The sequence below is a fragment of the Marmota monax genome, unplaced genomic scaffold, assembly GCF_021218885.2.
Source record: "Marmota monax isolate L192 unplaced genomic scaffold, Marmota_monax_Labrador192_F-V1.1 WCK01_AAM20220418_F8-fsc00013, whole genome shotgun sequence".
Lineage (NCBI taxonomy): Eukaryota > Metazoa > Chordata > Mammalia > Rodentia > Sciuridae > Marmota > Marmota monax.
This window is the reverse complement of record NW_026692202.1, coordinates 22,421,773-22,449,128: the sequence shown is the minus strand read 5'-3', so window position 1 is coordinate 22,449,128 and position 27,356 is coordinate 22,421,773. Positions and strand designations below refer to the sequence as shown.

The 27,356-nt window shown below is 35.5% G+C and overlaps 1 protein-coding gene across 8 annotated transcripts in view; it reads right to left on the bottom strand.

The window, feature by feature from the left end:
- Positions 1–27,356, bottom strand: part of Snx14 (sorting nexin 14) — a 120,712-nt gene that overhangs the window by 51,715 nt on the left and 41,641 nt on the right. For 5 of the 8 annotated variants that reach the window (XR_009225887.1, XM_058575823.1, XM_058575822.1 and 2 more), the window contains exons 13-19: positions 21,962–22,117; positions 21,420–21,544; positions 20,759–20,817; positions 18,473–18,499; positions 10,367–10,499; positions 4,341–4,542; positions 895–978 (exon numbers count right to left, since the gene is read on the bottom strand). Coding sequence is in view for 7 of the 8 variants with exons in the window: in XM_058575823.1 (XP_058431806.1) it covers positions 895–978; positions 4,341–4,542; positions 10,367–10,499; positions 18,473–18,499; positions 20,759–20,817; positions 21,420–21,544; positions 21,962–22,117 (786 nt within the window). In the remaining variant the exon portion in view is untranslated. The remainder of the gene's footprint in view (positions 1–894; positions 979–4,340; positions 4,543–10,366; positions 10,500–18,472; positions 18,500–20,758; positions 20,818–21,419; positions 21,545–21,961; positions 22,118–27,356) is intronic. The other 3 variants (XM_058575825.1, XM_046431891.2, XM_046431900.2) reach the window with 1 other exon arrangement.

Sequence of the window (27,356 nt, the reverse complement as noted above, 5' to 3'; positions counted from 1 at the left end):
ACAGAGATTAATGACCTTCTCACAGTCTTAAACAAAAAAGAAAAGTTCTCAGAGAAAGAATAGACAAGAATGAGAGAAAACAGAAAGCCATTTGAAGACAGGAACAAACTCAAAATCTGCGCAAAAACTATGGGGTGGGACTTTGTATTCTTTATATTCCTATGATAATCACCTAACCATGGGCTTTGTTCCTCTAGGAGGATTAAAAAAAGGTCCCTTGCCCTTCTCAATTCAGAACCAATCTGAATTAGGATATATATCAAGGCACACTTCCCAAAGCTTTTCTAAAATAAAAAAAAAAGTTTAAGAACACAAACTCACCAAGCCATGTACAAAATGAAATATTGAAATATTCTTAAATATATCCTAATATTAACTGAAATAAATAGGTAAGAGTAAGGCCAAAAAGGAAAAATGCTTGTTGCCTTTTCCAACTGATCTAACCATAAAAGGGGGGAAAATATATATATATATAAACTTTGTTTCCTCATCTAAATTTAAGAGATAAATCAGAACATTTCCCAGAATTCATAGCAAATATGTTTACTAGGAAGATGGTAGTAAAAAGGAAAGTAACTCTGAAATTCTCTGCTACATCAAGAGAAACAAAAGAAAAATACTGGATAGAGGATCTATCCTAAAGTATGAATAACAATAATCTTTTTTAAAATTTAATTTTGTTATTAAAAATGTAGTCAATGTGCATTGCAAAAAAATGTAAATAAACAAAAAAAAAGATAAAAACAGTATATTCCTATTGCCAATAAAAGTGTATACAACTGTTACTGTTTCTTTGGCATCACTGCTTAAAATAAATTTAAAAAAATAATCTGGTACAACAGCTTTTAAGAAAGCTAATGCTATAAAGTTTTACATAAAAAAAGATCAACCAACCATGAAATTCTGTTAGCTTTGATTCAAGTACATAGAATTCAAGGTATCTTCTGTAGACAGACCAATGTTCAGGCTCATGCCCAACTGTAAAATGAATACATACCAAATTAAAAATAATATTATAACCTACTACTAAAAGGATGCAGAATTTAAAACATTAAAAGCATAAGACATTATTTCATGGTCTTAATAATTTATTATCTTGTGCACTGTATTAATATATTTAATCCTGTATTTTAATTGCACAAGAACCTAGAAGATACTGATAAATTTTATCTATGCAGTTATTTCAAACAAATATACTTTTTCTACAATAGAATCACAGAGCTGGTAGAAACTTTAAAAAATTATGCAATTATTATTCAGGGGTGTACTGAGGATTGAATTCAGGGGCACTCAACCACTGAGCCACATCCCCAGATCTATTTTGTATTTTATTTAGAGATAGAGTCTCACTGAGTTGCCTAATACCTCATCATTGCTGAGGCTGGCTTTGAACTCGTGATCCTCCTGCCTCAAGCTTCCCAAGCCGCTGGGATTACAGGTGTTCACCACTGTGCCTGGCATGTAATTATTATTTTAAAATGTAATAAAACTATGTATTTCATTTTGTATCAATCTAGGGTCTCTCAAAATTATCAAAATTTACCAAATTGTCCTGACCTAATAATGTAATATAGAGCAGCACTACCCAACAGGACTTTGCAATTATGTAGACATTTTATATATCTGCACTAAATACTGTTGCCACTGAGCAATTGTTCATGCAGCTAGTGCAACTAAGGGACAAAAAACTTAACATAATTTAATTTTAATTGTCAAATGTGGCCAGTGACAACCAAACTGGCACAAAGTAATTGTTTAAATAAAGAGCCATGTTGGGCATAGGGGCACACTCCTGTAATCCCGGTGGCTTGGGAAGCTAAGGCACAAGTATCACAACTTCAAAGCCAACCTCAGCAATGCTGCAAGGCCCTAAGTATCTTGGCGAGATCCAGTTTCCAAATTAAAAATAAAAAGGGCTGCGGATGTGGTTCAGTGGCTAAGCACCCCTTGGTTTAATCCCTGGTACAAAAAAGTGGGGGGTGGGGGCAGGTCACATTACATATTCTTATCCAGTCCCCCATTTACTATGTGGCCTTTAATAACTTAATCTCACTGTACCTTAGTTTGCTTAGATGTAGAATAATTGTGCCTATAATATAAAAAAATAACCTATATAAAGCACTTTTGTACATACATAGCACAAAATCAGCAATCCCCAAAATGTTAACTACTATGGTTAACAGCAGCCTATGTCATTCTAGCACACATCTGAGAATGCAACGGATCAAATCAGCCAAAAGCAGAGTAACTCCAAACAATATTTCCATTAAAAAAAAAAAAAAATCTGATTTAGCCACAACCTATAAAGCAAATCCTGGTTTTCGTCTTTAACAGTGGTCTTAAAACATCTATGTACATTTAGTTTTGGTCTTTAAAATTCTAACAATGCTATTTTACTACACATATAAAGTTCATGTGGTAAACAACATCCTTTTTTTCTCCCTTACAAGCCATGGTTTTCTAAGAGCAGATTACATTAATAGTAGAATTCTACAGTGCAGACAAAAATTATCTTTAGAATATAAGATTAAAAATTCTTTTAGTTTGAATTTCATGTTTCAATTTTTAAGCTAGACCTTTTAAAATAAATCACCAACCAATGTTTTCTCTTCCATGTAGAAGCTAGAACAAAATAAAAAAGATGGTGGAGAAGAGATTATCAAATATCATAAGTACATAGGGGAAAATCAGTGGAATAGAAAAAGGAAATCAAGAAGGAAGGGGAGAACAAAGGGAATGAATTTAACAAAATCATGTTAAATACATATGTAAATGTGCCATGGGAAATTTCACTTTTTTGTATATGTAGAAAGTATCAATCAAATATAAATAAATAAACATGCACAAGGAAGATCAATAGAGTAAAGAGAATAGGGGGAGGAGGACAGGGAAAGGAAAGGAAGGGAAGAAAGGATTAAAATCAAATTCCATGCATACATGAATTTGTCAAAATAAATCAAACTATTATGTATAACTATAATACTCTATTAAAAATAATAAAATAAAGCACCAAAATTAAAGATGGTTGTCCAACAGGCAAAAACAAAAGTATATTCCCAAACAATACTAAGTTTAAAATTGAAATCAGACTGGGATAGATAATGGTTTGGCTATATACTATTAATATGTCAAGAGAGCAGCAACTAGCAAGCTGCAGAGCTACTGAAACACAATCATAAAGCACCCTCAGACCTGGATAGAACAAGACCTGTCTAGTACATAGTTAGAACAGGAGAAACCACAGCTAACTGCTCTGGGCAATCTTCTTCCCTATTCCTATGCCTTATGTACTTGAAGTAGGACTAGTTTCTGAGAAAAATCAGAAAACCTAATGCTTTTTGAAAAATAAATAAAGGAAATAATTAGCACTAACCTTTACACTACCACTTAGTTACTACTCTAAAAAACATTTCCAAACATTATCACCTTTTCCCCCTTCCTTCCTCACAGATAGTTTCTTCCACTTGAGGATAACATTATTTTTCTGTGTATCATTTCCAACACATGTAGGACTTTGATTGTGCTTTTTCTTACACTAACTGCCCTGCCAGAGTACTGTTTATCCTGCCATGGATGCTGTTTAATCCCTGTCTCTGTTGTAGTCCACACATGAAACAACCAAAACAAAAAACATGAGGACAATTTGTTAAGCTGTTTTGATTGTATTGTTATTGATTCTAATTAGCCCATAACAATGGGGGAAGGGAAATGCTCTTTCAATTAAACTGTTATAATAACTAATCCAGTTTTGAATGCATTAACAACAATTAAATATGTATAATAACTAATGATGGGGCCTGGAGTTGTATCGCGTTTGCATCATACATGTGAGACAGTAGGTTTGATTCCCAGCACCACATATGAATAAGCAAATAAAATAAAGGTCCATCAACAACTAAAAAATATTTTTAAAACAAATAAATAATAATTAATGATGGCAACAAAACCATTAAAGGAATATCCCATAAAATGCCCTGATGGATTGTGAGGTATCTCTAAAGGATCTACTCAACAATGTTGGTTGAATTAATTAATTAACCTAATAACCTAAGAAATACTAAGCTTTCATTCAAGTTTCTGTTCTGGACAGTAATCTTTTAAATATGTGATTATATTCAATTATTTTTTTAAATTTGTTTTAGTTATTGGTGGATATAATATCTTTCTTTATTTATTTTTATGTAGTGCTTAGGATTAAACCCAGTGCCTCACACATACTAAGCAAGTGCTCTACCACTGAGCTACAATCCCAGCCCCGATATTCAATTATCATATATTGTGAAATGTTTCTCACACCTGATAAAGATGTCTTTAAGAAATGTATTCATAAACCTTCCTACCTGCTCTTCTATCATTTCTTTCAACATCAATACAAAACACAGGAATTCTCTCCTTTTTCTCCTTCCTTTCAGAGGAGGGATCCTCAAAAAAGTCTACATATGGAATGCTAATTTTCCAAGCCGCAAGATTTCGGGGAGTATTAGGTGTGCTCACAGCTTCTACTGGAGAATCATCTTCCATTACAACAATACCCTCTTCAATCTGGAAAAAAATCACCATGAATTTAATATTTCCACTACCTTTAGAACTACACAGCATATTAGATATATCTATAAAGTAATAGGCCCATAACAATTTGATACATTGTAATACTTGGGAAATTAGGTGACAAAGAATTTTCTACTGAAAAAGTAAAAATAAAAGTTAAAAGTTATTAGCATCAACTCCATGTCTGGTTACACTGCCTTTAATGAAATATTATAGAAAATGAATAGACATTTCAGAGATTATGGAAAAATACTAATAATACACAAATGTAAAAAGCATCTGAGTAAAGAGGGTAAAAAAGTGCTCAACCCTGGTGATAAGAAATAAAAATTTAATGTACTGGTATTTTTCACTTAAAATGTAAAATTCTATAAATAGCAACTGATGGAGACAGCGCAGATAAACTACAGATGAATTGGAAATGTGAAATACTTCTGGTTATAAGCATAACAGCATCGCCCTCCTGGAAAGCGTTTTAATGATGTCTCCATAAAAAACTACAAAACAGTTCTAAACAGTAATCCTATTCCTGAGTATTCTAATGACAATATTTACTTGAAATATTTTTGTTAAAAAACAGTGGAAAGGGCACAAGCAAAAATATATTATCTGCATCATTAAGTAACAAATAATCAGATTAAAAGGTCTGCAAGGACACACCTCTATAAAACTGATTGTTTTTCATCTCATTTTTAAACTTTTAATAGTATAACTGTTTAAAATAATATTTTTGAATATCTAAAATTAAAATAGCAATTATTTTTAAAGAAGAAAACCACATGTTCTAGAAATACACATACAGAAAGAAGGAAAGAAACCTTGTCTAATTCTTTAACTTGGAAGAGACCCTTTGAATCTGACAAATGATAAGTCTGTTTACCTTGAAATCTTTTACTCATGTTTAAGTGAGCAAACTATTACAGATAAAATACATTCATCTTAAACACACTCCTTTTAAGGCACCAAATCAAAGGTTGTAGTACTTAAGAGAATTCTGAACAACCTAGTCAGAGAAAACTAGGAATAAGGAAAATTTTATTTCCAGAATTCTAGCATATCACCTTCACTTTTCATTCTTTCTTTCTATACCTGACACCCTACTCTCTTCTAAGAAAATTATTTCCTTCCTCACAAAGTCCCTTCTCTTTTTTCTGTTCTTGTACTAAACTGTCTTTCAAAAATTCCTAATAAAACTATTACTATTATCAAATAAAACTATTACACTCTTTTTTGGTGGAGTGGGGGAGTTTATTGGAGATCAAACCCGAGGATACTTTATTACTGAGCCACATCCCCAGACCCTTCTACTTTTTGAGAAAGGGTCTCGCTAAATTGCTTAAGACCTCAGTAAATTGCTGAGGTGGGCCTTGAACTTGTGATCCTCCTGCCTCAGTCTCCTGAGTCACTGGGATTACAGATATGTGCCACCACACCCAATGGTAGGACTTTTGGGGGACAAGGTAATTTCCTCATAATATTCTCATAATATTGAAAGAAAAACAGAGTATGTGTGAGGGAAATGTCTGCCCCCCATCCTCCCTGCTTGGAAGCTGAGCTCAAAGGAACATTTTGCATGGTTATTCTTTTTGTTTGTTTGTTTGTTAATGAACCTGGCATCTGAATAAAGAGGGTAAAAAAGATCACAGAATGATAAGAAGTTTAACAAACTTATTAAAGCCAAAAATGGGATATTCTTAAATGAAAAAAAAAAAAAAAAAAAAAACGTTCCTCAAAATCAATCTAAAAAAGATGGGGAAGCAAAATTTTTATCAATATACAAATATTAATGAATGACAAAGGACAAAGCTTTACAATTTCCTTTTAACATTTAAATGGTGTTTATACCAACACAGTCCAGTGAAAAATCCTTGGGCAATATTTCTGTGAATTTTCAAGACTTCTCTTAATCTTATTTAAAAGTAAATAATTAGCCAAGTGTGGTGGGGCCTGCTTGTAATTCCAATTACTTAGGAGGCTGAGGCAGGAGGATCACAAGTTCAAGGCTAGCCTGGGCACCTTAGCAAGACACTTTCTTAAAATAAAATATAAAAATGCAGCTTAGTGGTGGAGCACCACTGGGTTAATCCCCAGTATATATCAGTGAATCAATCAATAGAAATAAGTATTCTGTAACCAAAATGTTAATAAAAGGAGACCAAGTACTTTTGTTTACAAATAGATCCTCTCTACTAAAAGGACAGGGAATAAAGAAGGCAGAGATGAAAGGCTAGGTGACATCCCCCTACTTCCTTAAATGTTAACATTCCTTATCTTTTCCTCTATGAACATAACTACCAACTAATTAATGAGCATATTAACTTCTAGTAGTTTATCTGTAAATCAGTTCTGAAATTGGACAGAAATGTATCTTCAGGAAGATAAAATCTTATATACTGAGCTGTGGTTCCCAGGCCAGTATATACATGACTTAATCCATAATTAACATCTATATAATTATGAGAATTGATAGTATTATAATATTATATAGTATTTAACAGTGCTTACTATGTGCAAGACACCATTCTCAGTATTTCATATATATTACTTGCTTGGTTCTCCTCACAATACCCCTATATAAGACAGATAGAATTATTCCCTTTTACACATGAGGAAATAAATTAGAATAAAATTACACAACTTGCCCAAGATCAAATAGCAGATAGGCATTAATGCCAAGTGATCAGATCATCAAGTTCTAAAAGATAATGTCTCCCAGGTCCCAATTTCAAATCACAAACCACAAACCACTTTATCTCTGGCAGGAAGACTGGCAACTTCCCTTTCCTCTCTACTTCCTAAACAAGAAAAGAGAATTCCTCAAAGCCCCATAGCTTCAAACTACCACAGTGTCTTCTAAACCCTGAACGTCACTATATCCATCTGTGTAAGCTTCCTTCCACCCCCGTGTTTTCTTTTGATGGTATTAGAGACTAATTTGTTTGCTTCTCCTATTTTCTGTTATTACTATACTTCCAATCAAAACTTTCCAGCCAGGCATGTTGGCGCATGCCTGTAATCCCAGTGGCTCAGGAGGCTGAGGCAGGAGGATCATGAGTTCAAAAACAGCCTCAGAAAAAGCAAGGTGCTAAGCAACTAAGTGAGACCCTGTCTCTAAATAAAATTCAAAGTGGGCTGGGGATGTGGTTCAGTGGTCAAGTGCCCCTGAGTTCAATCCCCAGTACCAAACAAAACAAAACAAAACTTTCCTTCTTCCTTAGATCACTACAAAACATAACAAATTCACTGTTTTTTAAAGATATCCTATTTCTTTTTTTTTTATTAATTACACATGACAGTACAATGATCTTGACAATTCGTACATTTGAATCAAATGGGGTATAATTTCTCATTTTTCTGATTGTACAGGTTGCAGAATCACATTGGTCATACAGTCACCTATATACATACAGCAATAATAATGTCTATTTTATTCTGCTGCCCTTCCTATTCCCCCTTCCCCTCCCCTCCCCTCCCATCACATCTCTCTACCCAATCTAATGTGACACACTTTTTTTTTTCTCTCCTCACAACATCATACATGTATTCTGTATAACGATGAGGGTCTCCTTCCATCTTCCGTGCAATTCCCCTTCTCCCTCCTTTTCCCTCCCACCTCTCTTCCCTATTTAGTGGTAATCTTCTTCTCATGTTCTTCCTCCCTATCCCATTTTGAGTCACCCCCCTTATATCAGAGAAGACATTCAACATTTGTTTCTAAAGCAAAATCATATCTTGTATTTCAAGCAATTGGGAGGGCAAAGAATAAAAAGTACAACTTCCACAAAATTGTTTTGAAAGTTCACAATAACATACGGAAATACTTTTGTCATAATATTAGTGGGGATAAAGCAGGATTACAAGATGTGTGTGGGGTGTGTGTGTGTGTGTGTGTGTGTGGTGTGTGTGTGTGTGTGTGTGGTTCTATAGATATATGCTTTTTATATGTTATAGGTATATGTTAGTCGAGTCTACAGGGGTAGGAAGGTAGGTAGGTAGGTAGGTATTTTTTAGAAAAGAAAATCACCAAAATGTTAACAGAAGTGTCTATTGAGTGGCAAAAGTACTAATGCTATTTAAAATTTCTATACTTTTCTACACTACAAATTGAAGAGGCTGGGAATATAGATCAGTGTGGTATAGCATTTGTCTAGCATGTGCAAGGCCTTGGTTTGGATCCCTAGCATTACAAAAAGGAAAAGAGAGACTGATAAAAAGACTATAATGTGTTTAAAATCAGAAAACATAGAATTATTTTTTAAAATACTCCTTTTATTGGTCTACTATCTTCCTTACACCCATACTTCTAAGGAAAAACAAGGGCCTAAACAGAGAAAATGCTGGATTTAGATTATTTAGAAAAGGAAACAAATGGGCTTAAGTAAAACTTTCTTCCATTTAAATTATTATGCAGAATTAGTGAACCTCCATAAAAATTCATAATGTAGTGAAACAGAGGTTGAAAGGAAGGGGTAAAAGACAAAAACATTGTGTTTACTTCTGTCCCCTACTCCTCCTTCTTCATCCCTATTATATCCAGTTTAGTGAATTTCTTTCTTTCTCTTTTTAATGGATGCAAAATTATAATTATACATAATAATGGTATTCATTGTTTCATGTGGGTTAGCAAATTTCTTAAGAACAAGATCTATGCCTTAATCATCTTTGTATCCCTAGTCATTAAAAATCTAAATATGAATCTAAGCTCTCTGTTCACTGAAGATTTGTTAAGTGATGAAAAGTACAAATGAGATAAAATATCTACCTTTATGGGACTACTATCTGGTAGGGGAGACAACTGTAAACATATAATTTCAATTAATATATGGCACATACTTTAATGTATGATAATAGGGGCACAAAAGCACACAAAAAATAAATTCTGTCATTTGCAGCAACAATGGATGTAACTGGAGGACACTATGTTAAGTGAAATACATTAGGTACAGAAAAACAAATACGCATGTTCTCACCCAAACTAAAGAAAGTAGAAGCTTAAAAGTTAATCTCAAAGAAGCAGGAAATAGAATAGTGGTGACCAGAGTCTAGGAAGGGTGTAAGGATGGAAAAGATGGATAGAGAGAGGATGATAATGGGAACAGGGAAGCAGTTAAATAGCAGAAATGACTTTTAATGTTTTCTAGCATGGGAGAATAATCATATTAACAATAATAGATTATTTCAAAATAATTAGTAGAGAGAATTTTAAATGTTTCCAAGAACAAAGAAATAATGTCTGAGGTGATAGATATGCCAATTTCCCTCATCTGATCATTATATATTGCTGGGGTAATGCCAAAGCTGCTTGTGCACAGACCACAGCTGAAGTTCAAGAAATTAGGGCATCTGGGGCTGGGGTTGTGGCTAAGTGGTAGAGTATTCGCCTAGCATGTACAAGGCACTGGGTTCGATCCTCAGCACCACATAAAAATAAATAAATAAAATAAAGGTATTTTATCCAACTGCAACTAAAAAATGAGTCTTTAAAAAAAAAGAAATTAGGGCATCTATGAACAATGTTTATTCCTGGAACATATGGCTTTTAAGAACATCAGGATTGAAGTAAAAGCCTAATTAAAAGATAGTAAACCATTTAACTACCAGAAGTATCTTAGCTTAAAAAAAACCATTCTATCTTACTAATAAATTAATTCTTCAAAATTTAAAAAAGTGATACCAGTACCATGACACTATAAACTAATCAAAGAATACAGAATATAAAAAAAATCTGAAGTTAGAGGATAAGTTAGCACATCCCGTTTTTTATGCTATAGTATATATTTGAAGTTATACATAAATCAAATTGAAGATTTTTACTTACAAAGTCATCTTCCCCTTCAGCCAAACCATAATTAGGCAACATAGCTCCCTCCATTGCGGTGCTCTTGAATACGCCTTTAATTTTGCTGCCTATTCTGCTGATTCCAAATGATTCCCCTCTCTTCTGTGTGCTTCTAAATATTAAAGAGGAATACATCAGATACAGAGCAAATTATCACAAAGACTAGTTTATTATAAACAACACTAAAGAAAAAAATAATTTTGAAAATGGCAAATTGAATGTAGCTAACATTAATTTTTCAAGTTTTCAATCAGAGATTAAATCTGAACATCTCAGAAGCCAAAACAGAATTTAAAGCTTAAATTTGTAATATGAATTAATGAGACAAAATCTTCTAGTTAGCTACTGCTAACTTCAAAACATTAACTGAACTAAAATTTTTAAGATGAGAGCCCCCTAGTGGTATACAGTTCTTAATGTCATATATATGAAATAACAGATATTAAAACATGTTGAGATCAATGTTCAAATTATGTCTTTTTAAAATTACTTTTTGGATTGAACCCAGTGGCATGCTACCACTGAGTTACATCCCAAGGCCTCCTTATTTTTTATTTTGAGATAGGGCCTCTCTAAATTGTTGAGACTGGCCTCAACTTGTGACCCTCCTGCTTCCCTCTGCCTCCCCAAGTCACTAGGATTACATGTTTGTGTCACCATGCCCAGCTAAGACCAATGTTCAAAATATAACATTCATTTACAATAAATGAACTGATAAGATAACAATGCAATAATGAAGATCTAAACCTATAACTTTCTTGGTACTTCATTTTAAATGAAACTTAACAAAAAAAATTATCCTTTATGACTGACAAATAACGAAGCAAAATTTAACTTTATAATCATGTAAATATTCAAAAAAAGAATGAGATAAATGCATCTTATTTAACTTTAAAGTAATTTTTTTAAAAAAAGAAAACACCAAAAGGAAGGTTTAACAAGGACGATATGAGCAAATGTAGCCCAAGGAAGCAGCCTACTGTGTTATAAATATTAAATATTGATTTCACAATGCAAAAATAATTTCAAAAAACAGGAGTAGATGGAAAAAAAGAAGTTAAAAGCAGCAAAAATTTCTTCCATTTGAGCTGTGTTTCAAGTAAACAAAACCATAACTTTTATTCAATTTAAAACTCATTCTCAGCATTTAATACTATTACCCTTACAACAGATACCCAAATAAAAATGACTATTTTAAAATCTAACCAAGTTTGTTTAAAATGCTTAAGTTATTAGACAGCTATTACTCCCAAAGCAAAACTTATCAGCTCAAATAATGCAACAATTAGAGAAATAAAAGCAAAACTGAGAGAGACAGGAAGATGGCGGCGAGGGGAGTGCATTGCCCCCGTGTGCTGCTTCACTGTGTGGGAGTATGACAAGTCAGGACGGCTAAAGGCTATCTTGTTAGGAATTTCCAGCAATAGTGGGGTGCTCCGGAACCTGGAGGAAGGATTTCCATCTCACGAGGATCGGCTACGGGGACTCAAACGCGAGAGGTTTGTCGCACGGAGGGTAACACTGCTTATTCAGCAAATCGCCCCGCGGCTAGAGTCTGCAGCGCGCGCTGGGAAACGAGGAGATAGCGACGCAGGGATACAGCGCTGCAGTTTCTGCCAGCCGTGCAAGCACCGTACTCAGGGCTGAATTCTGGGTTCGAGACGGGGGAAGGAAGCGGTCCATCTCGGTTCTCCACACCGGTCAGACCACAGAGGAGGCCAGCAGCCACCATGTTGGAAAGCTGACGTCACCATCCCTGTTTTCGACTGACCGCAGCTCATTCAGCCATAGAACAGGTAATTTCAGGCTGCCATTCGCCTGCGGCTTGCAGACAGATTGCTAGGGTTCAGTGCCTGGGGGCTTCTTAGAACCTGATCTTATCGGAGCGAACACCGAGCGCGGGGCGGCCGAGTTCCGGCTCCCGGAACCGCCGTGGCCCAGGGCTGGTGAGACTGCGGAGGCTGCTTCTTGGACCCTGCTCCTATCAGAGCATACACCAAGCACTAAGCGGCCGAATTCCGGCTCCCGGAACTGAGCCCGCAGGGACTGCTTCTTGGAGCCTACTCTTATCAGAGCTTACACCAAGCACGGAGCGGCCGAGTTCCGGCTCCCGGAACTGCCCTGGCCCAGGGCTAGGAGCCCACGGAAACTGCTTCTCGGTCCGGGTCCTGCTGAGGGCCGGTCAGGACTCACCCGTTGCTTTGGTTGCCTGGCAAGGGGAACGAAATGCTGCCATTCGCATAGGATACCAACATGACAGAGATCTGATGTCATCAGAAAGCGGCGGAGGAGAGAACTTCATCAATACCAGCAGAGACAGAAACAGTTGGTCTCCTGGTAGGGGGGGTGAGGCACAGACACCCGAGTATCCTCAATTTGTCGTCGAGCCAGAGGGGAGGAGCCGGGCCGCCGCCAGCGCGCCCGGAGCGGCTCGCCAGCGTGGTGACCACGAGACTCCAATTGGAGAGGGGGCGGAGCAGAGCTGCCACCCGCAACCGCAAGGTGGGCAGACCCGCGACCCAGTGGTACATGGGCGTGGTAGGAGGGGCAGGGCAGAGCCGCCGCCTGCGCTTGCAAGGTAAACAGACCTGTCACAGACTGGCGGGTCAGGCCCAGTGGCATGCCAGTGTGGTACACACGTCACCCCAACTGGAGTAGGGGCAGAGCAGATCCTTCTCCCACGCCCGGATCAGGCCCTGCCGGTGTGGTGGCCACGTGACCCCAATTGGAGTTGGGGCGGAGCGGAACCGCCACCCGTGCCCGCAGGGTGAGCAGACCTGTGACCAACCTGCAGATCAGGCCTAGGGGTCCGCAGGCATGGTAGGAGGGGAAGGACAGATCCGCTGCCCGCGCCTCCAAGGTAGGCAGACCTGCGACAGACCAGCGGAACAGGCCCAGGAGCCTGCCAGTGTGGTACACACACCACCCTAATTGGAGTAGGGGCAGAGCAGAGTCGCCGCCCATGCCAGGAACAGGCCCAGTGACCTGCAGGCGGGGTAGTCACGACACCCCAATTGGAGTAGGGGCAGAGCAGAGCCGCCACCCGTGCCCGAAAGGTGGGCAGATCTGCGACCGACCAGCGGGACAGGCCCAGTGGCCTGCTGGTACGACAGACACGTCACCCCATTTGGAGTAGGGGCAGAGTAGAGCCACCGCCCGCGCCTGCAGGGTAGGCAAACCTGCAACCGACCGGCGGATCAGGCCCGGTGGCCTGCCGGCGTGGTACACTCGTCACCCCAATTGGAGTAGGGGCAGAACAGAGCCGCCGCCAGCACCCAGAACAGGCCCAGTGACCTGCTGGCGTGGTAGCCACGACACCCCAATTGGAATAAGGAGAGAGCAGAGCCGCCGCCGGCGCCTGCAGGAAAGATACGCGAGCAGTATGAAAAGACAAGGAAAGAAAGGACCACAAGCAATGCAGGTCAACGCAACTTTAGAAGAGGTAACAGCTGCAGCAGATGGAATATCAGATAAAGAATTCAGGATATACATGCTTCAGATGATCTGGAGTATCAAGGAAGACATTAGACAGCAAAATCAGACAATGAAAGATCACTTCAACAATGAATTACATAAACAAATCCAGGAAGCAAAGGATCAACTATACAGGGAGATAGAGGTTATAAAAAACAAACAAACAGAAATCCTAGAAATGCAGGAAGCAATAACCCAACTTAAAAACTCAATGGAGAATACTACCAGCAGAGTAGAACACTTAGAAGATAGAACATCAGACAATGAAGACAAAGTATTTCAACTGGAAAAGAACATAGACAGCTCAGCAAGACTGTTAAGAAACCATGAGCAGAACATCCAAGAAATATGGGATAACATCAAGAGACAAAATTTAAGAGTCATTGGGATACAGGAAGGTACAGAGCTCCAAACCAAAGGAATGAGCAGTCTATTCAATGAAATAATACAAGAAAACTTCCCAGACTTGAAGAATGAGACAGAATCCCAAATCCTAGAAGCCTACAGGACGCCGAATGTGCAAAATCATAAGAGATCCACAGCTAGACACATTATAATGAAGATGCCCAACATACAGAATAAGGAGAGAATTTTAAAAGCTACAAGAGAAAGGAAGCAGATTACATTTAGGGGTAAGCCAATCAGGATAACAGCTGATCTTTCAACACAGACTCTGAAAGCTAGAAGATCCTGGAATAACATATTTCAAACACTGAAAGAAAATGGGTTCCAACCAAGAATTGTGTATCCAGCGAAATTAAGCTTCAGGATGGAAGATGAAATTAAAACCTTCCATGATAAACAAAAGTTTAAAGAATTCGCAGCTAGAAAACCATCTCTTCAAAACATCCTCGGCAAAACATTACAGGAAGAGGAAATGGAAAATAACAATGAAAACCAACAGTGGAAGGTAGTACAGTAAAGGGAAAAATAATCAAAGAGGAAAAACAAACCATGTTAAGTAACATAAATAAACAAATATGGCTGGAAGAACAATCCATATCTCAATAATAATTCTGGCGAATCGGATACAAAAACATATCAAAAAAATTGTGCACCATGATCAAGTAGGATTCATCCCTGGGATGCAAGGCTGGTTCAATATACGGAAATCAATAAATGTTATTCACCACATCAATAGACTTAAAAATAAGAACCATATGATCATCTCGATAGATGCGGAAAAAGCATTCGACAAAGTACAGCATCTCTTCATGTTCAAAACTCTAGAAAAACTAGGGATAACAGGAACATACCTCAATATTGTAAAAGCTATCTATGCTAAGCCTCAGGCTAGCATCATTCTGAATGGAGAAAAACTGAAGGCATTCCCTCTAAAATCTGGAACAAGAGAGGGATGCCCTCTCTCTCCACTTCTCTTCAACATAGTTCTCGAAACACTGGCCAGAGCAATTAGACAGACGAAAGAAATTAAAGGCATAAAAATAGGAAAAGAAGAACTTAAATTATCACTATTTGCAGATGATATGATTCTATACCTAGCAGACCCAAAAGGCTCTACAAAGAAACTATTAGAGCTAATAAATGAATTCAGCAAAGTGGCAGGATATAAAATCAACACGCATAAATCAAAGGCATTCCTGTATATCAGCGACAAATCCTCTGAAATGGAAATGAGGACAACCACTCCATTCACAATATACTCAAAAAAAATAAAATACTTGGGAATCAACCTAACAAAAGAGGTAAAAGACTTATACAATGAAAACTACAGAACCCTAAAGAGAGAAATAGAAGAAGATCTTAGAAGATGGAAAAATATACCCTGTTCATGGATAGGCAGAACTAACATCATCAAAATGGCGATATTACCAAAAGTTCTCTACAGGTTTAATGCAATGCCAATCAAAATCCCAACAGCATTTCTTGTAGAAATAGAGAAAGCAATCATGAAATTCATATGGAAAAATAAAAGACCCAGAATAGCAAAAACAATGCTAAGCAGGAAGTGTGAATCAGGCGGTATAGCGATACCAGACTTCAAACTATACTACAGAGCAATAGTAACAAAAACAGCATGGTACTGGTACCAAAACAGGCGGGTGGACCAATGGTACAGAATAGAGGACACAGAAACCAATCCACAAAACTACAACTATCTTATATTTGATAAAGGGGCTAAAAGCATGCAATGGAGGAAGGATAGCATCTTCAACAAATGGTGCTGGGAAAACTGGAAATCCATATGCAACAAAATGAAACTGAATCCCCTTCTCTCGCCATGCACAAAAGTGAATTCAAAATGGATCAAGGAGCTTGATATCAAATCAGAGACACGCCGTCTGATAGAAGAAAAAGTTGGCTACGATCTACATTCGGTGGGGTAGGGCTCCAAATTCCTCAATAGGATACCCATAGCACAAAAGTTAATAACTAGAATCAACAAATGGGACTTACTCAAACTAAAAAGTTTTTTCTCAGCAAAAGAAACAATAAGAGAGGTAAATAGGGAGCCTACACCCTGGGAACAAATCTTTACTCCTCACACTTCTGATCGAGCCCTAATATCCAGAGTATACAAAGAACTCAAAAAATTAGACAATAAGAGAACAAACAACCCAATCAACAAATGGGCCAAGGACCTGAACAGACACTTCTCAGAGGAGGACATACAGTCAATCAACAAGTACATGAAAAAATGCTCACCATCTCTAGCTGTCAGAGAAATGCAAATCAAAACCACCCTAAGATACCATCTCACTCCAGTAAGATTGGCAGCCATTATGAAGTCAAACAACAACAAGTGCTGGCGAGGATGTGGGGAAAAGGGTACACTTGTACATTGCTGGTGGGACTGCAGATTGGTGCAGCCAATTTGGAAAGCAGTATGGAGATTTCTTGGAAAGCTGGGAATGGAGCCACCATTTGACCCAGCTATTCCACTTCTCGGTCTATTCCCTAAAGACCTAAAAAGAGCATGCTACAGGGACACTGCTACATCGATGTTCATAGCAGCACAATTCACAATAGCAAGACTGTGGAACCAACCTAGATGCCCTTCAATAGACGAATGGATAAAAAAAAATGTGGCATTCATACACAATGGAGTATTACTCTGCATTAAAAAATGACAAAATCATAGAATTTGCAGGGAAATGGATGGCATTAGAGCAGATTATGCTAAGTGAAGCTAGCCAATCCCTAAAAAACAAATGCCAAATGTCTTCTTTGATATAAGGAGAGTAACTAAGATCAGAGTAGGGACGAAGAGCAGGAGAAGAAGATTAACATTTAACAGGGATGAGAGGTGGGAGGGAAAGGGAGAGAGAAGGGAAATTGCATGGAAATGGAAGGAGACCCTCAGGGTTATACAGTGGAGGGGGTAGAGAGAGAGGAGGGGAGGGGAGGGGAGAGGTGGGGAGGGGGGAGGGTGGAGGATGGGAAAGGCAGCGGAGCACAAGAGACACTAGTATGGCAATATGTAAATCAATGGATGTGTAACTGATGTGATTCTGCAATCTGTGTATGGGGTGAAGGTGGGAGTTCATAACCCACTTGAATCAAAGTGTGGAATATGATATGTCAAGAAATTTGTAATGTTTTGAACAACCAACAATAAAAAATTAAAAAATAAATAAATAAATAAATAAATAAATAAATAAATAAAAGAGATTTTCAGTACCTAAAAAAAAAGCAAAACTGATTAATTCAAACACACCAGGTATATATATACATATATAGAGTGATGTGTGTTTTATACATGTGTGAGGAGCAAATAAAACTTATTTTAAAATTAGAAAAACACAAATAAGTAGCAAGTAGTACAAGGGATGCCTAAACTGGATTATTTTATCTAAACAAGCATGCAGTTAGTGGTTTTTAAAAATCCAAGGTTGTAGATACAGTTATCCCAGATAAAAAAAATGTTTCCAAACATAAATATAAAAATATTAACAAAATCTCTCGAAAATCTCTAGAACCTTATTATTTTGTTCTAGTTTGTAGAATCTAGAGATCATATAACAATTGAGGTTTTTGAAATGATATATTAAATTATTATATTAAATTATTTCACTTGTTATTATGCCCATAATCTTAGAAAGATCATTATATTTCTTACTTTCAAAAAAGTTCTTTAACGGACACCAATTGGGTTGAGGAAGGACAAGGGAGGGAAGGGAGGAGACGAGGATAAGGGAATTAAATTGATTAAAGAATTTTACATGCATGTACCAATATACCACAACAAAACTCTTCATTCTGTATAATATGCACAACAAAAATTAAAATTTGAAACTCTTCAAACACAAATAATCCTAAAAATAACAGAATCAACAGCAACAACAAAGAATCAATAGCCTTGAAAACAAAATACTGGAAAAATAGTGAAAATATCTTAGCATTTCTTAATATCTATTACTGAAAATATCAAGACATTTTTATTTTATGACATATCATACTATGCAAAAAAAGGAGATATCTAAAATTAAGAGATTCATTTTTAAAGGTTACAAATAACAGACATAAAGGTGGTAATTGCATGGTGCTTCTTATTTTTCCTTTTTTTGTTATACTTAGGTTGTGTGAGGTTTACTGTCTGAACTTAAACAGATAATTTATACTGAAAAGAATCACATGCTCAAGACTTACCGAAAATCATCCAAACTTAGGCTACCTCTGCAATATCAGATATGTGAAATTATATAAGGAGGAGAGAGAGAGAGAGAGAGAAAGCCCAGATATTAAACAAGTTTCACTTCAGAATACAAAACAAAATTAAAAAGCTTAAAAGTTACACAAGTGGATAGCATTCAAATTTGTAAAAGGCAGAAATCTTTACAAATAATATGATAAAAGTAAGAGAAACAAAGCACATAGCTGTTTTTTGAAGGTGTGGAATCTAGACCACTATAGAAGAGTTCTTAAAAATCCAGTGTCAGTACATACTTCTGCATTTTTTTGCCCTTAGGCAAACCATTTGTTTGATACTGTGTAAAGTATGTGGGAACTATGGCCACAAAGCTTGGCACAAAAACCAAATTCATATTTTCCAAAATGAAATTTGTGTCATGTTAGATAAAATCATGTATGTTTCTTCACCTATTTTTAGTTTTGCTATGTAAAATACAATGTTTGGGGGCTGGAAATGTAGCTACTGAGCACCTGCCTAGCATGCTTGAGGTCCTGAGTTTGATACCTAGCATAAAGAAAAATTTTTTTAATGTTAAGCTAGGAAGCAAGATAAGCAAAAGATCTCTAAATATTCAAAAGTTATGCTTTGAGTGCATACTGAAATAGTTCAATATTAGCAATATGCATTAAAATTCTACTTTTAAAAGGCAACTAAATAAAATATAGATGCAAAATGTTGAATATTTTACATATTTGAAGTCATTTATCATCAAATCAGCAAAGCTAATCTAAATATCCAATGAAAGAATGTTAAGAAACTACTTATTCTAAGTAAATGAATCATCATGTAACATAGAAGCAACCTCCTGACAAGACTGTTAATATTAAGTCAGGTCAATATAAAGAAAAACATACTTTAAAAGGCTAAATCAGGGCTGGGGTAGGTAGAGCATTCATCTAGCATGTATGAGGCACTGGGTTCGATTCTCGGCATCACATGAAAATAAATAAAGTCCATCAACAAAAACAACAAAAATATTTTTAAGAAGTTTAAACTAAAAAAAAAAAAAAAAAAAAAAGGCTATTCAGTATCCAGAATAAAAAAATAACCCATATGTCCTTTATGTCTTTTTTAAAAATTTTAAGCTAGCAAAATGAGTGTGTTAATATTCTATAGATAATCAGGTATCCTCAAATTAGCAAACAAAATCTTTCCATCTCTGAAGTTATGGCCTTAACTTAGATTTAGCTATCAAGCTGACATCTAAGATCACAGATGTAGTTCCTCTTAAATGAGGGAAGCTTAATATCCTTGTATGAAACCCTAAATATTCTAAGTCTAAAAAAAGGATAAATTCCACCTGCTTCTCAAGCATGTTAGGAAATTCTATGGAAGTCCCTGAAAACGTATTCCACTAAAATAAGAAGTATGTATTTCTGGCAAAGAATACTATTTTAAGAAGCATAAATATATTTTTCGCTAAATAAAGTCTAAAGTTTCATGGTTATTATATATAAATTATTAGTAAAAAGTAAAAAAGTAATTTTTTACAAATAATCATAAAGATATTTCCCATCTTCAAAAGTTATGATATGCATACTGCTTGTACTGAAGCATTATATTAAGAACTAATATTTTTCCTTGTATTATCAAAAAAGTTCCATTTTCTGACTTAATCTACTTCTCTCTTTGTACCATCATCTCCAATTTATTTATATATTTTTGGATATTTGCTAAAACTGTAAGGTGCTAAGAACAATGTGACTACCCATTCTGTAGAAATAACTTTGATGTCCATGTCAGTTTTGTACACATAACAGTGAACATTAAACCTTGTAAAGACAAATCAGGACATTAATTGTTGAGTTTATATATGGATTCTCCATTTTGTTATCTTTAGATTAACTGCGCTCTTAATTTCCAATGAGAAAAATAATTTGTACCCAGTACATTCTCAAATAAAAAAGTTTTCTCTGAAAACAAAACAGAACTGTCAAAAATTGGGAGTTATCTGTGGATTTCACTTGTGCATGTAGGTACAAATTCATCTGTCATTAATATGTATTAATTATGAGATTAAAAAGGCAACAATGTATAATTTTTCTAATAAAAATTCAGGCATTTTTAGTTACTTACATACAACAGTACTCCAATTTATGGATGAAATATCTTGTCTACTCCTGTAGTACTGGAACCACATTTTCATTCAGAAAAAATAGTTACTAAAGACAATGACATTATCACAGAATGATAAGCATCCCCAAGTTCAAAAACCAAATATGCATATGGTTAAATATACCTACCTGTTGAATTTTGAATTGCGTGTTGGTGATTCTGCACCTCTTAAAAGTTGCCTGAAATACTTCAAAATAATAAATAATTATTGTGACATACTAAACTAATATTTTACATTAAAACATGGCACTTTATCTTTCTACTTTCCAGTTTAATGAAAAGGCTATTTAAGGGCTGGGGGTGTAGCTCAGTGGTTAAGCTCTTGCCTAGTATGTGTAAGGATCTGAGTTACATTCCCAGCACCCGGAAAAAAAAAAAAAATAGGAAAAGCTATTTAAATCAAGTGAATACAACCTCAGTCAAGGAAACAAAGGATTAAAATGAATTGCAAATGGAAATATTCAAGCTACTGGATTTGGATTTCCACTAGTCTTAAATAACATATATACAAGAATGGGGTTTCTATGTCACTATAGTACTATAAAGTGACTGGGACATACGGAAAATCAGGTAGAACAATTCAGTCCCAATCTATCATGCCACATAAACACAAACATGGTTTTAGTATGGAGAATTGTGTTTTGTAAAGTTACTTGTAGTCACTTCTAATACCCATTGAGATTATATGGTGGAAAAAGGTATTTACTTTCTAACCTTGTTTTATTTTTCTATTTGATTCACTCTATAAACTTCTCAACATCCTCAAACAAGGTTAATATTGAGACTCACCTCATCACTGTGGCAGAACATAGGAGTAAATACATTCTCCAAGAGAGAAAGAACATGTTCATATGCTTCAAAAAGACATCTCATGGTTTGAAGTTTCACAACATCTATATATGGGCCTTCAGCAACTATTTAAAAAAAAAATTCTACTGTAGAAATTATTTATGAGTAACATAAATACATTATAGTTTAAAATCCATTATAGTAAAAAAGTATACAAACAGTTTAGAACTGTTTCACAGAAACTTCACCGTAAAAAGTCAATAAAGTCAGAAATTAGGTCAGTTCTGACAAATATTAATTATGTGAATTGTGAATACATCTCTTTTCAAAACTTTCATCTCATTAGTAATATGAGTATTTAAAAAAGAATGTTTTAAAAAGCAAAGTTAACAAAAGATCCCTTAATATTAAAGTTACAATAATTTAAGCTTCCCATGTACCACACATACAGTTATTGAAATAAAAAACAGAGAATACATGAAAAAACAGTTTGAAAACTATAAGAGATATCAAATTCATTCTCTTCATCATCATCAACTTACTTCTTTGAATCTCTTCTACAATGAAAGGATCAAATCTAATTTTGTCAATGCTTTCATCCAAACAATATGTTTTATAAATCTTCTGCAACTCTTCATGAAGAGACAGCATTTCATCATTTGATAACTCCGGTCGCAAAATTCTATCATTAAATTCCTCTAACAAATCAGAGATAGAAAGAAGGAAACATAAGTTATTTTAATATAAAACTATTCATGAAAATTTCATATTCCTATTCAAATTATACCCAATGTTAAAATTCATTTTAGCAATCTAATTCATTTTAATTATAAATCTATTCATCATTTTCAGCATTTTTTAAATGTTAGGGATAAAATATTTACATGAAAGAGAAATGCAATTAACCAGATTTTTAATTTTTAATATAAAATATGTAAATACATAAATAGCAACGCAAATTATGAAAATTTAGAATATTAACCACATTTCTAAAATTGCTTCTAAAGAACAAAGTGGATAAATTTTTATACCATATGTCCTTTAGTATTTTTAAATCTGATTCACTAACAATGAAAAATATATTTTTAAGCTCCAATCAATGTTTTTAAACAATACTTCCCTCCATTATGGGTGCTTGCTGCACACTGGTAGCAGAGCTAAGTATGAAAACATAATTTTTTTTTTCCAAAAATAACTGACAGTAGCATTAGGATAGAAGTAACTCCTCTTTTTTTATTATTCCAAGAGGTGTTAACAAGGAGTTTTCCCATTAAATCTTAATTATTCAAAGAATATACAAAAGGGGATATGGGCACTTAAAAAAATTGGAACATAGCAGATAAAACCTGTGGGACAACAATATATAATTATCATTCCCTTAAGACTTAACATATATAAATTAGTTCTAAAAGGAAAAGAATAAGAAAATGGTACAAAGATAACAAACAGCCACAGATTTTCAAAACTGATAAAGAACATCAACCCAAATATCTAGGAATATGGGGAAATCCAAGCAGAATAAATTTTTAAAACTATATTATAGTCAAATTGCTGAAAACTAAAAAGAAAATCATAAAAATGATCAGGAAGAAAAGAGACATTACAATCAGAGGAAGAATCATAGGATTAGAAGATGATTTCTAATTAGAAACAATGGCATTATCCAGAAAACACTGGAAAATTGACTATAGTGCTGAATTGGAGGGAAAAAAATGTCAACCTAGAATTCTATGTTCAGTGAAAACTTCTTTTAAAAATTAAAAGAGTAGGGACTGGGGATGTAGCTCAGTTGGTAGCATAAGGTCCTGGGTTCAATCCCCAACACCACCAAAAAATATATATATATATATTAAAAGAGTAAACAGTAAACACCTGCTCACACAAAAGCTAAGAAACCTCCGCAGGTTCACACAAGAAATGTGAAAGGGGATTGGGGGTGTGGTTCAGTGGTAGAGTGTTTGCCCTGCATGCCTGAAGGCCTGGGTTTGATCTCAAGCACCATCAAAACAACAACAAAATACCAACAAGAAATGTGAAAGGGATTTCTATCAGAAGGGAAAGAATATTAGAAACCTCATTCTGCAGAAAGAAATAAAGATCACCAGGAAGATAAATAAGCCAGTAATTCTAAGGAACTTGTAAAATGAATGCCTGTGTATATTTGTATGAATGCCTGCAAATGTATATAGATACTTGTTGACTACTTAAAGAATTAACAATATATATGGGGGTTAAAGGCTGTGCAGAAGTTCTTAACACTATTCACTATAGCAGTGAATTATTTTTAAAAGAACTATGATAAGTGACAGATATATACTCTGAGCAACCACTTAAAAGAATAGGAAGAGGAAGAAAAAAACAAAACAGACACAAAAAGTTAATAGAAGGGGCTGGGACTGTAGCTCAGTGCAGAGTGCTTGCTTAGCATATATGAGGAACTGGTCCTCTCAGCACCACATAAAAATAAACAAATAAAATAAAGACATACTATCCACCTTAAAAGTGTCTGCACTATGTGCAAAGTAAATGAACAAAATTTATAAAAACCAAAGGGAGAATGGATCCACTAAAAATTCAGTAAGAATATAGATTGTTTGAATAATCTTACCAATTTGACCAAACTGTTACTTTTAGAACACTACCCAACACAACAGAACACACACATGGAACATTCATTACGACCATCTCTATGTATGGCCCATAAAACACATTTCAGTAAATTTCAATGGGCTAAAATAATTCAGAAACATTGCCTGATTGGAAAAAGTATTAGATTAGAAAGCAATCACAATAAGATCTCTCATATTTTAAAAATCCCAAAATATTTGTAAACTTAACAATATATTTCAAAATAATCAAAGAGTCAAACAATGTACCACAAGGGACATTTTCGGATATTTCAAACTTAACAACAATAAAAAAACATAAAAATTTTGGAGTTCAGTTATACCAGTCCATAAAAGGACATTTATAAATTTAAATAAATTCAAATGCCTACATACAAAAGAAGAAAAATATACAGATTAATCATCTTTACTCTAGCCTTAAGAAACTAGAAAAAATGAAAAACTAAACTCTGAAGCTAGCAGAAGAAATTTTAAAAGTAAAAGCAGAAAATCTACAAGTCAAAAATATTAATAAGATGGGTCTTGAAGATGGCAGAATAGAGGAAGTCACTTTTCTGCCTCCTCTTTGGCATGAAACCAAGAAAGCAGATAGGCAGCTTCTCAATAAGGTATATGAAAAAGAAATTTAAAAAGGACTTTACTGGGGAAAAATAATGGACATTCAAAGCAGATTGGGGACTCAGGAAATTGGATACAATAATATAGAAGGAACTACCCTGTGCCCAAACTGCCAAGGCTAGCCTGAGTGGTCCTTCACGAGCAAAGATGAAGCATAGGAAATTAAAAGAACCCGTATTTTTAGGAGATCTGTGGCATGAGATCAAAGACACTACCAGATTAACCTGAAATGCATGCTACAATATCCTTGCAAGGGAAAGAAGCTGCATCTCTCCCAGCTGCCCCTAGAAGACAGAGGAAGGAGCCATTTTGTAGCCGCACCGAGGGGACGGGCCACTGTGCAAGCTACTTCTTGGCAAACCTAGGTTGGTCCCAAAATACAGGCCTGGCAAACCCACAACATATGACATAGGACATGCCTAAGTGACCAGGAGAAAATCAGACAGGAGAGGGGTTTATACAAATACACATCCAGAAAACCTACCCAGCTCCTTTCTCCCCCTTGAGTCCAGAGGCTCACTGGACCAATTGGGAGGGACATAGCCAGCTGAGAATTTGAAAGGGTGTGGGCAGGAGTTTGGAGACTGAACCCAGGAGATCAGGAAACACATGATCCATGGGAGATAGAGAGGACAAAACATTGTCTCCTCTGCCATACCAGTGAAACCCAGGGGAGATTCCTGGGGTGCAGTCTCCCAGTGTGGATCAGCAACTGCTGGGCCCTGGAGGTGCACTGATTTAAAATCTTCATATCAATCACCATTCAAAGAAGAAGCTGGAACCTACCTAGGCCTAAACCCTGCCTCCAGGAGCTCTGCCTACCTAAGCGATCTCCTCTTACTAAATACTCCAGCGAAACCACCATGAGGGTGAAGCAGACATCATACTCCAGTCCATCATACCTAACACTGCTGAGAAGGGAGGCTGAGAATTTTTTGAACTTCAACAGAAACAATTCTTTGAACTGTTCATAGAGAACTTTTCTTTTTGTGTAACTGTGAGCTAAATATTTAATGGACACTTATACATTTACATATTTGCCTTTTTTCTCATTTCTAGCATTTTTAAGGCAGTTATTATTCGTGGCTGAGTCTTATGAGATCTTGGATTTTAGTTTTGTTTTGTATTCTTGTATTTATTTTTTAATTGTTTTGAAATTTTTTCCCCTCACTTATGTTTCCCTTGATTATTTTTCTCTTTTCTTCTAACAGGCAAACACTATTGCCCCCTCTTTCATTATTTAATTTTTTACTTCTATTATCTGTCCTCCTCCCTCACAATCATCACATCCTACATCTCTTCTGTTCTCTCCCTGTTCACTGTAAACCCTTTTGCAAACTTACTATTTTTACTGTGGGCAATAACTGATCACATAATTTCTGTTTATTGTGCAGGAATTATATGGTTTAAGACTATATGGTGTTTGCATTGGTTGTGGCTATTATTTGTCTACCCCTAAACTATGAAATATTGAAAACCTTTAGGGATACTATAAGTCCATAGGGTACAAACTCTACTGCCTCAGATCCACACTGCAAGATGGGCAGACACACAAACAACATGAAATATCAAGGGAACAAGCCACCCCAAACAAACCTAAATACTTCAATAATAGAATTCATTGACAGCACACTGGAAGAAATGTTAGAGAAGGAGTTCAGAAAGTTCATAGTTACACTGATCTGTGAGGTAAAAGATGATGTAAGGAGTGAAATCAGAGAGAAAATACAGGAAGTGAAAGATCAATAAAGAGATGAGGATTCTGAAAAAAAAATCAAGTAAAAAATCCTTGAAATGAAAGAATCGATAAACCAAATTAAAAATTCAATTGAAAGACTAAACCACTTGGAAGACAGTTACAGGAAATGAAGACAAAATATATACTCTTGAAGATGAAGCTGATTATGGGGAAAGTTAAAAGACTACAAACAGAACTTCCAAGAATATGAGATAACAAGAAAGGACAAAATTTAAGATTTATGAGGAGAGAAGAACTCTTAGAGATGCAAACCAAAAGAATGCACAATCTTTTAAATGAAATATTATTTGAAAATTTCCAAACCTAAAGTATGAAATGGAAATCAAACACAGGAGGCTTACAGGACACCAAAGATACAAAATCACAACAGACCTACAACAAGGCACATTATTATGAAAATGACTAACATACTAAATCAGAATAGAATTTTAAAGTCTGCTAGAGGAAAAACAACTGATCATATTTAGAGGTAAACCAATCCAGATTTGAGCTGATTTCTCAACTAAAACTCTAAAAGATAGGAGGTCTTAGAATAATATATACCATGCTCTGAAAGAAAATGGATGGCAAATAAGAATACTATTCCCAGCAAAATTAAGCTTCAGAATTGACAATGAAACAAAAGCCCTTACAACTAGAAAGCCTGCACTAAAAAACATACTCAAATATTTCATGAAAAATAAAATTGAAAATCAGCAAAGAAAGGAACTACATTAGAATAGTCAATCAAAGGAAACTAAATCAAGAACCAAAAATAAATCAAAATGAGAGGGAATAAAAATCATTTTTCAATGATAACACTGAATGCAAATGGCTTAAACTAATCAATCAAAAGACACAGACTTGAAGACTGGATTTAAAAAGTAAACCAAAAATATGCTATCTCCAAGAGAGACATCTCATAGGCAAAGATATCCATAGACTGAAGGTAAA